Source organism: Dryobates pubescens, chromosome 17 (assembly GCF_014839835.1).
Source record: "Dryobates pubescens isolate bDryPub1 chromosome 17, bDryPub1.pri, whole genome shotgun sequence".
Classification (NCBI taxonomy): domain Eukaryota; kingdom Metazoa; phylum Chordata; class Aves; order Piciformes; family Picidae; genus Dryobates; species Dryobates pubescens.
Genome location: NC_071628.1, coordinates 14,967,974 through 14,980,697, shown reverse-complemented (window position 1 = coordinate 14,980,697; position 12,724 = coordinate 14,967,974). Strand labels below are relative to the sequence as shown.

Below are 12,724 nucleotides of genomic sequence, written 5' to 3'. Positions count from 1 at the left end.
TCTGTTTATAACAGAATAATATTTCTGAAATTAAGTTGAAAAGTTGGTGAATGAATTAAGCAACAGAATTTCGTAAACATATTATTTTAGTCTAAAAAATACTGCTGTTTAACCTCATTTCTTAAGGCAGCACACAAAGGCATAGTATAAAAGGCAGCAATTGCTGGATAAATATAAAGCAAAAAGTAAAACATGGATAAAGTTAAGCAAGTTATTCCAAATTTTGGAAGAAAGGATTTATCATTAGAATTTTGTGTACTCAGATGACTTCACATGCTGGTGTGGTATGTTGGGAAACTGGCAGGACAATACTTGCTAAAAGAGTTTTGCCTGGCCAAGGTCAGTGTGTTCTGGTACATGACTAGATTCATTTGGATGCTGAAGGAATGCACTTCAGTAAAACACGTTTGTGTTTTTTTCCACAGAAGACAGTGTTGGAACCATTACAGTGATAGATAGTAATTTTTACCTTTCTAGTTAATAGCATGTTCCAGTGTAGCAGCTTTAATTAGTTCTGCATTGCTCTCAAAGTATTCTGGTGTCAGAGTCCTTCTCAATGGAAGGAAAAAGACATTTGATCTAACTTCTTAATACTTAGATTACTGCTTCCCTGTAAGCCATGCTATTTGTCCTCCTGCAAAAGACAGCTGGCTTGGTACAGAGTTCAAACTATCACCTCTCTTCCTGTCTCCTGGAAAGCCACAAACCCCTCTTTACTATTATTTGTCTTCATTCCATTAATTTATGACTACTAAGACTACTAAGTCCTCTTCTCCTGTGCCTCTTCTCCTCTCTTCAGACATTCATTACTCTGGAAGTGATCTGCAGTGTCAATAATTATGATTTCTGATGGGGAAATAAGTAGCTGAACATGGTAACGTGATGCTTTTGTTCAAAAGAATTGCAAAAGTCTTTGGCAATTTATTGAAGCTATGAGATAAATACTTCGTACTGAGGCAGTTCTCCTTGAGGCTAGACAGAATTGCTGCAGACCCTAAGGCTACCTTGGCTCGAAGGAAAATGTTCTGTTGCTGTCAGTAAATAACAGAAGAAGAGCTTAAATACACTGTTATTATTTCATTATCACCTTGCCCTTCAGAGTGCTGTTCTCAGCAACAGGAATCAGCCAGTCAGATGCAGCAACATGGGAAAGCGAGTGACAAGTACAATACACAAAATCAGGTTTGTTTGTAAACTCTGACAGGAGGTGGAAGATAAGCTATTTTTACATTAGATACATGTCTTTATGAAGTGCATCTTTGGTGGCTTTTTATTTGCACAGCTTATGTGCACATTTAATAAAAATAGTAAAAGTACTGACTTGAAAAAAGAGAAAAGTCTAATCTTAATCACAAAAAGTATCTGTTTTAATCTCTTCTATCAACTCTAATGCAGGAGATGAGCTTTTAATGTAGTTGAGATCACCAGATCAAATAGTCTTTTATTAAGCTATATGTATGTATTTTAAAAAGGTAGCTTCTGCTAAAAGTAAGTTATGCCCCCAAAGGCATTTGATGTGACACTTCATACCATAATGAGATTCATGTCACCTGAAGCCTTAGAAAAGAACAGCACACTAGTGTGACTCCAGAAATCCATCACTCCAGCAATTAAAGCAATCCCATTGGACAGGCCAAAAGACTACACAGACAGTTTGACGCGATGACTCAACACTACGTATCAAAACTAATTTCTTTTGGAAAGTAGTAAGTTTTATTTAATGTTAACATTCAATTGACATAAATGGGAAAAAAATATCCATTTGTTTTGGACATTAAATTTTGAGAAGAGTTACAACTCATATTGGGGCAAATACAGAGACGGATTTAGAAACAGCTTGGCTTGACTAACATTAAAGCAGAAGACATGTAATACTTTCACTTCTCCATACTGGGGAGGGATTGTTGTGTTCTTTTCAGTTCCGTGTTTGCCCTGAAGGGGACAGAAGTAAGGAATATGCAGAAGGTGTATTTGTGAAGTTAGAAATGCATGGCAGGGGGAGGAAATTGGCAATGTGGTGTGCTGGTCTATCGTATATCTGCTAGTATCCAGTGACAGGATGTGTGGGAATGGTTCAAAGCTGCATCAGGGGAGGTTTCATCTAGGTATTAGGAAGCATTTCTTTACTGAGAGGGTGGTCAAACACTGAAGCAAACCTCCTTGGAAGGTAGGTGATGCCCCAGGCCTGTTGGTGTTTAAGAGGCTTTTGGACAGTGCCCTTAGAATCAAAGAATTGTTTCAGTTGGAAAAGACTTCCAAGATCACCGAGTCCAACCATTGACCTAACACCACCATGGTCATTAAACCATGGCCCAAAGTGCCATGTCTACATGCTTTTGAACACTGCCAGGGACAGGGACTTCACCACCTCCCTGGGCAGCCTGTTCCAATGCCTGATCACTCTTTCAGTAAAGAAATTTCTCCTAATACCCAATCTAAACCTCCCCTGGTGCAATTTGTGGTTATTTGCTCTTGTTCTGCCACCTGACACTAGGGAGAAGAGTCCAATGCTTACTTAATAACATACCTAAACTTTTGGTCAGACCTAAATTGCTCAGGTAGTTGGACTAGAAAATTGTTGTAGGGCCCTTCCAGCTGAGCTACTCTATTCTACAGCTGGCACATTCCCTCGTGTTTCTACAGCGATAAGATTTAATTCTGCTTACACAATGATTGCCAAATGCGGTCTGATGCTTTTACTCTGTTCAGATGCTAAAAGTACATAGAAATACCAGAAGAAAGATGTGTGACAATCTACTAAGATGAGTCTTTTCACTGTTTTTACTGCAAAGGGCTTCAAGTTTGAAAATAACCAAAGTGGGATGTTAAATCCCAGATGTGACACTTCTACGTACATTAAAGTCACTCCTCTGTACATAAAACTTCTATTTAATAATCAGGTTTTGAGTCTGGTATTTTTATTTGTTAACTCTCCTTTAGAAAAAGCCTTCAAAATGAGCAGAATCATATAAGTATATCCCAATACTGATAGCCTGAAAAATGAACAAGTTTAGTCTTTTGTAATTTTTCTGGTTTAACCCTAGCCAGAAACTTAGCACCATGAAGCTGCTTGCTCACTCCTAACTTCTCCCAATGGGATGGAGAGAGGAACTGGAAAAAAAGTAAACTTTGTGGGTCAAGATAAGAACCATTTCATAATTAAAATAAAATAAGAATGACCTGATAAAGAGAAGCAAGTCCACACAAAATGAAAACTGGAACAAAAATATTTTCTTCTGTTTGGTAAAAAAGATGAAGCCACCATATTCACCACTGTATATGGCTGTTATCCAGGGTGCATCTCTGGCTGCCTCGTAATTTTATTTCTACCTTAAGACTGGAATTGTTAACTGGGATTCTTAACTAATTCCACCTTTTACACAGCCATATAAGCAGCCATGAAAACATCCTGACCTTATTAAAAAACACAGCAAACCAAAAATCCCTTCTTCCCTTCATGCTTTTTGTCGTATACGAAAGTGGTCAAAAAGTAGAGCGCAACAACAACAGGTAATTTCTGAGGCAGAAACAAAGCACAGCCTTTTACTCACCACATTGTCCTTATCACAATATGAGCTGAAGTAATTTGAAATAATTACAGCGTACTGAAGAAGCACTTTGTTGATAGTCTAGGAAAGGAGAAAAAGATTTTAAATTGCAAATTTAATCACAGAATAAAATGGAAAAAAGAGGCTTTATATAAATTGCAGACTTCACTGGTGTTTACACATTTAGGATATAGTATTTATTTATTTTTTTAAAGATAGAATATAAACAAACTTGTGAGCAGATTTTCAATTCCCTGTGCAACAGATGGTGGGTTTTTCCTTAAAGGAATGTAATCTTCAGTGGCAGAGATACTTTAATTTTAGCCACACTGTTCCTGAGCAGTACTGAGAGCTGTACTCCTTGCATACTTAGTGGAACAGTAGCAAGCTCAAAAAAAAAAATCCTCTAGGATGTCAATGCATAGATTAAAAACATAGTGAAAAAAGAGCAGGAGAGCACTGCTCAAAGCCTGGCAACATGAGCTTGCCTTACAATAACCATGTAACTAGGAACCTTGTTTGTCAATGGGAAACTGTCACAATGGAAGAACAGAAATAAATGTAAATGCAAACTTTTTCACAGCCATCAGGACTATAATGGAAATCTAAAGCTTGTGAGGAAATGTTTCAATCCAAATAGGAAGCTGGCCTAAGTGAGTTGAGTTTATCAGGCAGCAGGTGAATAAGAACTAAAATCTCATGGCTTCAAGCAACATACTTTTTTTTTGTACTGACTAATCAGATAACTGCACTTTACTGAATTCTTCCATTAATGGAATTGCAATCAGTGCTTAGCAATAATAATTTATTGTACAACATATATGAATATGAACTCTCAGAGAGGAGGGAAATTCTCAAACTGGTAAAAAATTTTAACAAAAAGCATGAAAAACAGTCTTGAGCCACAGCCAGTGTGTGTTTCTAAGGATCCCCAGTCAGAAATAGAAGAGATTGATTCTAAACATCATTGGAATTACTTAGGTTTTAAGTATATGGCAACACAATGTCACTCTCTCTGAGGCTTAGTTCAGATACATTGATTTTAATTTACCTTTGCAAATCTTCTCATTAAATGAGAAAGTGCTTCTGGATTAGGACACTCCAGTTTCCTGATTATCTCAAAGCTTTGATTGAGCTGTGTGAAGACATCAACCACAGAACAAGAGAAGAGGGCATGATCCGACGTTTGCTGAAACTAAAGAGAAACATTTGAATGAATTAATGCTTGTTCAGAGATCAAGACTATATTAACAGATTTTCTTACACTGGAAATTCTTCCTAGAGGGGTAAAAAGTACTTAATAATAATAATAATAATAATAGTCTCATTTGTCATTCTGAGAAATGTGGCTTTTTACATTTCTGTTACTTTCAGACCTCTTATAACCAAAATTTTCCTTCATGACATCAGCATCACATCAGAGTTTAGTGAAACCATGGGCTGCAGCCTATAGGGAATTTAGGCAGATGAAATTAGAAGAGGAATTTGTTCACAGGATTGTTTCAAAAACCATTATGGACTGTGTATGTTCTGAGGTCCAACAAGGATGCTGTGGGACCAAATATACTTCTGGTTTTGCAAAAGTAAATAACCATCTTACTACTTTCTTTATTCTTTTCTTTAAATCTCAAGCCTCACCCCATCTTTCTTGTCTCTTTCTAGTGCTCCATGAAGAAACTCCATTGAGACATCTTCATTTTCATCCAGCCATTGAATGACAAATGGTTCAAACCACCTGACAATGAAAAACAATTTTGTAAAGTAAACATATTTCATAAGCATTCTGAGAGCAGAGATGCTTTTTGGCATCTTGTGCCTTCACATCTGCTCTACTTGCTACAAAGCTTCAAAATTATTTTCCACCAAAGGCACTGTGGCTACCAAAGTCTTTCAGGCTTCAGTTTCACAGCACTCTAACTGTTCTACTTTAGTGATACACAATTAGCAACAGCTCTCAGGAAAATGTGTCTGTGTTTCACAGGGGATCATATTCTGCACTTAGAATTTCTTTTATTAACATTGTTTCTTATCATTTATTATTTAGTTGTATATGAAATAACTTGGATAAAGCATGGCTTCAATAAAACATCAGCTGTGCTTTCTGTAGTTTAGTAAAAAAAAATATATTCATGCAATAAGAGGTTAAAAAAAAACCATCTCAGCAAATCAGCAGACTTTCAGAAGATTAAGGAATGAGATTAAAGATAGCTCATATGAAAAGAAATGGCTAAATGTATTAATCTCAGGAGGAAAGGCAAACATGAAAAAAGCAGCTTCAATATTAACCCAATGCAGTAAGAATAATTTCAGTAGCATACCCTATTACCATTGTATCTTTATTTAACTTTGGGTTAAAGCAAATTCCAGAGCCTATAACTAACACTGCTGCTGTTCCCAGATTTCATACCTTCCTCAGGCACTTTCTTGCCAAATTATTTTGCCATCTATGAAGACGTGCAGTTGTAGCTGTCAAATAAACTGTCCTATGAAATGGCTAATTACATGTGAGTACCTGAACTACTTCATTTGATAGACTGAAGAACTAAAGGGCAGGAAGTGCAAAAAGTAGAGAGCTGTCAGTGGTACACATCTTGAGATCTTGCACAAACTTGATCATAAATATTTAACCAAAATAACCCTTGCACCAAGGCTGAGCTCACAGGAGACTTCTCTATACACTACTTACAGAGAGTATTCAGGCACTGCATCCTTGAAAGCAGAGAGCTCTCGCACATATTCATTATAAAACCATTTCACTTTGAAGTGCAAATTCATATAATCTGTGCTTTTGCATAGCCGCTGTTTTTCATGTTCTGCAATAGAAGGAGTTGAAATAAGAGCATTTAACAGCATTCCAACAGTACATAACATTCTTGTGCCTCAGTGCACTAGTGACATAATAACGCAGCACTTGCATTTTAAAGCACGGTTGGTTTGAGATTTTTAGAAGGAGTCATGCCCATGGTTTTAGCCTTCAGGTTCTGAGTACCCTTAGAAAAAGAAAGCAAAGCAAAGAGAAGAACGTAAGTTAGGCTTTTCAACTTTCTTTTTTCACTGCAGTGGGGAAAAAAAACCTACAAATTTCCTGACTTCCTGTTCTTTAGACTCTTCTTTACAGAAGGGTTAAGAAGCTGTGTCAGGTGGCAAGTTAGTCATAATAGCCAAATGAAGTAACAACTATGAATACCAGTCCTGTATGAATCCATCATACCTGCATTTGTAAATTAACACATATAGTTCAGAAAAAGGAGGAGGAGACAGCTCCACAGCGATGCAGCCATCCAATTTATCCACGGCACAGGTAGAAAAGTGTATTAAAGTGGGTCTGAAACTTTTCAAATGGGCTTCTCCACCTTTCCAGAGTCCTTCTGTTTTTGATACACTGGATATGCAGGTGATCATGGATTGCAGAAGTCATGGAGCTACTTGTAAACATTTTCTGCACTTTTAGTATGTGATTTAACTGGTTTTGAGCAAATGTCCATTTTTCTTCCAAGATTATGATCCTTATGTTTGCTCATCCACTCTTATCCTCTCTGCTCTGCAGACTTTCCCATCCAGTCACTTGACATGCTACACAGCTTCATTCTAACATGCATGAGTGTTTCAAAAACACATTACTATGAAGTGAGTTACTAAGTTTTGTGGAAATCTGCTTCTGAAGTGCCCCTGTGGGGCCTTATTGCCTTTTTAGCACTGTGTTAAGATTTTCACTTTCAGCGCCTTTTCATCGCATTACAGAAAAATCAGTAAATCAGTTTCTGTGTAAATACTGATTTTTTTCATGCTCAATTGCTACCTGAGAGTACTACAAATCCTCCCTAGCATAATATCGTTGGCTACTAGCCTTGAACAGAACCACAAAGATGATTTTCCACAATCTGTTATTGTAGACAGCTAGATGAACCAACACTTGCTCAATAAAAAGTAGTTTTTGCGAGTGAGACCCATCTTTGACCGAGAACAATTATCTTAGTCCTACCACATTCACTGCACATCCAGCGCAGTCATTATCAAGAAAAATCTGTCTTGTATTGCTTCCCAAAAGAGTGGAATTTCTGAAATGTATAACACTTCCTCATTCAAGCGTTGCATGAATGTGCTATTCGACTATACAAAAAACTTAGAGTGTTTGCTGTACACAAACCAAGCAAATGTTTATTGCAGTATTAAATATGAGCTGCTGCCAATGATACGCAGACTTGTTCAGGAGGATACAACTTACACATTACCATTCATTGATAATTCCCTTTTAAAAATCTAGATCTAAATTATAACACATTAGAAAGGAGCATAAAAGTCAATCATGAATAACTGAGGTTTTTCCCTCAAGGCTGTTATGCCTTGAAAAGAATAGTATCGTAGTAGTATCAGTCAGGGTTGGAAGGGACCACAAGGATCATCTAGTTCCAACCCCCCTGCCATGGGCAGGGACACCCCACTCTAGATCAGGCTGGCCAGAGCCTCATCCATCCTGGTCTTAAACACCTCCAGGGATGGGGCCTCAACCATCTCCCTGGACAACCCATTCCAGGGCTTCACCACTCTCATGGTGAAGAATTTCCTCCTCATGTCCAGCCTGAATCTCCCCACCTCCAGCTTCATTCCATTCCCCCTAGTCCTATCACTACCTGACATCCTGAGAAGGCCCTCCCCAGCCTTCTTGTAGGCCCCCTTCAGATACTGGAAGGCCACAATTAGGTCACCTCTGAACCTTCTCTTCTCCAGACTGAACAGCCCCAACTCTTTCAGTCTGTCCTCATAGGAGAGGTGCTCCAGCCCTCTGATCATCCTCATGGCCCTTCCCTGGACATGTTCCAGCATGCTCATATCCCTCTTGTAATAGGGGCTCCAGAACTGGACGCAGTACTCCAGGTGGGGTCTCACCAGAGCTGAGTAGAGGGGGAGAATCACCTCCCTTGACCTGCTGGCCACACTTCTCTTGATGCAGCCCAGGATCTGATTGACCTTCCAGGCTGCAAGTGCACATCGAGAGCTCATGTTGAGCTTCTCGTCCACAGCACCCCCAAGTCTCTCTCCTCCAGGCTGCTTTCCAGCCAGTCACTGCCCATATATTTGAAAGGGCCAATATTTAAAAGAATCTCCAAGGATATTATTTGCAGCTACATATAAATGAGCAATGAATATTTTACCATATTATCCTATGAGAACATCAGAAAATATTTCACATGAACTGAAGCAATTTTTACCCTCTCAGTTTATATAAATCAAAGAATAAGCAGGTGCCCATATGAGCCAGACCATGACAATTTCAACTGGCTGATGTCAGAGGGGTCACTGGTTTCAGTCAGAAAGCATGGAAACATCACTGTAAGCATTCTGAACTTAGATTAGGACCCACAGATCACATTCTTAATTTCTGAAACACTTGCACAAGTGAAAGTGAACGTGAGACAACACAGGATATCTGAGTGTACTTTGGAGATCTGTGTCTTTTTTCCTGGAAGGAAAGCTGGCACCGAGTCTTGCTATAAAAATATATCCATTTTAGACTTCTGGAAGACAGGTGTAGTAGCTGCATAAGACAACTGTTCCTAAAAAGGTCCAGTCTTGCCTTGCAAAATTAATGCTGAGTCAGTCTTGATCTAAACCTGCCCATTGTAGGCCATGCTCAGTAGCAATTGTAATAAAAATACAAAACCTTTCTCAGAATTGATTCCAGATAGAATCCCAGCATAGTAAACCAAATATTATTAATCTTTTTATGAACAGTTCCCTGTAGAGCAGCATATTTTTATAAACACCTATTCATCTACCGACTTTCAAAACAAGGACATTTGCAGTTCCTATTAGTGATAATGGCACATTATTATATGTTCCTGTATCATGAATCAGTGAAAATAATACTAAGATTTCTGTAAACTGTAAAATCTGTAAACTGTAATGGGGGGTGGGGGGTGGGGGGGCACTTTAGCTGCTTTCATCTGTTGCAGTTCCAGTAAGAGTAACATTTTTTACAGCATTGATTACACTATGGGTTTTCTTTAATATCTCCCCCAGGGCAGTGCTCTAATGCACACAAGCTTTCCACATGTTTGCAGTAATAGGCAACTACAATGAGAACTATATAAAGACTCCTTACATCTCACTTGTACAAATGACACTTACAGTAAGATTTTAAAGAATTCCAGTAAGCAACAGCTCTGAGGAAAACAAACAAACAAACAAACAAATCAATCTTCTGGGTCAGGTGCTGCTTGTGTAACCAAGAAAGAATAAAGGTGTTTGGTTTTGTTTGCTTGCTTGAAGTCTATTATGTGGAATGCAAGTGTGTTTGGTTTGTGATGAAGTCACAGACCTGGTGACACTGCATCTAGCAAATACTCTAATTGCAGGCAATCATTCTTTTAGAGAAAAATGTATAAATGGACACTGTAAGAAGGACTGTAAGCCAAGGTACTTTCCTCAGACGCCTGTGACCAAACAATACTTCGCAACCATCTTTGAGTTCTTGTGCACTTTCCCAGTAACTGCTAAATAAAGCTGAGGAGATTTTCTCAAGGCAGCAAACGAAAAGGATCTGTCACAGAAATATTATATATTGTCTGATGTCTGTAGTGTCACAGTATTGTCAATGAAGTCATAGCAATGACTTCTTAAGTAGACCCACATGATGCTGAAGACAATGCAGGACAGAATTAATTGATAGCTATGTATAATTTACATTGATTTTGATAATATGAAATACTACTGGTCTTTCTGAAAGGGCTCTTTGTGTTGAGATAAATGTAATAAACAAAAAAAACCTCTCTCATTGCCTCTCTTACAATGGATTTACAGTTGTAATTCTCCTTTAAAAAAAATGACAATGTGGCTTTCAGAAGAGATTTCTACATAGTCAATCTTTTCTCTGCATTTACATGGAAACATTTCACAAACATAGCAAGTTACACCTTGAACATCTCACAGGTGAATAAACTATGCTATTATATTTTACAAATGGGAAATTGAGGTGTAGGGAGACCAAGTGAATTTACCAAGGGAACACACATAAACCATGAAAGGCAGTATAAATCTTGTTCAATGGTTTCTTAACCACAGCATCATATTTTGTCACTGACAAGGGACTGAGAAAGGCAAGCTGTCTCACTCTGAATTGCAAGAACAATAATCTGAGTTGTGCTTCTTCACTGTCAGTGGAATTCTTGCTTTGAACCTTGGAAAGCCTAAAGAAAAGAAACCTATAAATGGAGAAATAGAAATGGCCTATTCTGTCTAAGAGCTAAGATGATGATTAAAGTCGTCATTCTGAAGCGTATGATGGAAGTATCATATACGTTGTACTGAAGTGTCAACATTTATTCAAAGTAATCACATAATCACAAAGTAATAAAAGAGGAAAAGTAATGCTAGTATAGGAATCCAATTTACATTGTTCAGGCTTCATAAAATTCTAATATGTATAAAAATGGCAAAATGCAAACAGAATATACTTGGCTCCTGGAAACCACTGTTTCTTGGGGAATGCTATCACATAATTAAATGCTGTGTTATAATGCTTGAACCTGGGAGGAAAAAGAGAATAGAGATAATAAAGGCAGCCTTAATGGCATTGGGTCTTACCTGCTAAATACTCAGCTCTGCATCTTCAGTGTATTTTTATGATGCTATTTTCATTTAATTCTTGTTTCATTTTTTAGGAATATACCTTTCCATGAAGGCAACAGCTAGACTTGATTCTCTGCTCTTTGGCTTGTCCCAAGAGTGCCAAGTGAGCACAAAACATTACCCAAATAGGCATGGTGACATTTTGTGAGCAATTAGTAGAACGAAGTACAAACCAGGATGAATCAGACAAGACAAATGTGAGACTGCACTGTAATAATTACCTGTGCTGTATCTGGCTCTGCCTGTAAAGCAGAAGCAAAGGCTGAACACCTCTTAAACCACAGTGGTGTTCTCTGATTGTTACCCTGCAAATTTCACGTAAGGCTTACTAAAAGCTAATGTGGAAACAAGCAGTTTTAATGGATTTATCCTATTCCCCTGGGGGTAGAGCCAGTATCAAATGTTTAGTTTAGAACTAATGCACTTGCCTGTAAGAGGAAATTTGTCTCTGTATCTATTAGAGAAAAAAGACACTAAGGAACCTCTATACATGGAAAAGCCCTGAAAGGATAAGCCTGAGTCTACAGTTTAATAAAACAGAAGCTGAAAAAACAGTTGTTTGCTGTATGAGGAAGGATCATGCAAGCAGTGGAAAAGTGAGGATTGCATACAATTGCTGAAATGTGTGAATACATAATGAGATGAACCAAACCAAAAAGGACTGATCTTTCCAAACTGATGAAACCTTACACTGTGCTGAATGCTGCCTTGCTCTCCCTTCCATAACCACAGTCCCACCTCCCCAAATCTGCTCTGCAGTCTTCCTCTAAGCCAAGGCTATATTCTGTCTTAAGGGGAACTTTATAAATTGTAAAGTTGGAATGACAATAGACTTGAAATCTGCCACTAAATGGCATGACCTTTCTCTGGGCAGCATTAGCCTTCTTTTATTTTTTCGCCTATGCTGTCTCTTCTCTTTCAAATCATTTTATCAGTTCTTGTCATGAAAGAGGAATCTCTCACAGAAACAGGAAGATGATATCTGCTTATGCATTGAGGACAAAAGCAAAATTAATAAGCAAACCTACCTTAAAAGCATAAAATGGTTAATGGCTTTCTTGGTCTTCTACTATTTTTCTGGACCTGACACTTCAGAATCTTAGCTCTGCAGGGTTGAGACTGTTTATTGCTACTTTTACACCTGCAACTGATTAATTTCTGGTCTCATCTTGATGTTGACTTCTGGACACTACCAGAATTAGATTATCATAGTAGCAGCAATTAGAATATTCTCTTTCTAACACACTGGATAGCTTTGGATGTTTGATCTAACCTATTACAAAGTTGAAAGTATGAAAGAACTGAATAAGACATTTCCGAGGACATAGAATTAAAAATTATCCTGTAATTGCATGTCTAATTTCAGCTCATTACTCTCTCATCATCTTTTAACCTTCTCAACTTCATACTAGGAAAGGAAAAGATTTCTTACCATATAAAGGCAGTAACAAATCACTTGCACTGCTGGTGAAATGCTCTTTTCTCATTTGTTTGTGCCATAAATACAGGTTAATTTGAGGACAAGACTGTACAAATATATTCACAAG

General features: G+C 37.9%; 1 protein-coding gene across 1 annotated transcript in view; it reads right to left on the bottom strand.

The window, feature by feature from the left end:
• Positions 1–12,724, bottom strand: part of UNC13C (unc-13 homolog C) — a 137,562-nt gene that overhangs the window by 26,441 nt on the left and 98,397 nt on the right. The window contains exons 19-22 of the mRNA XM_009906444.2: positions 6,235–6,361; positions 5,187–5,283; positions 4,600–4,743; positions 3,552–3,629 (exon numbers count right to left, since the gene is read on the bottom strand). Of these exons, the coding sequence (XP_009904746.2) occupies positions 3,552–3,629; positions 4,600–4,743; positions 5,187–5,283; positions 6,235–6,361 (446 nt within the window). The remainder of the gene's footprint in view (positions 1–3,551; positions 3,630–4,599; positions 4,744–5,186; positions 5,284–6,234; positions 6,362–12,724) is intronic.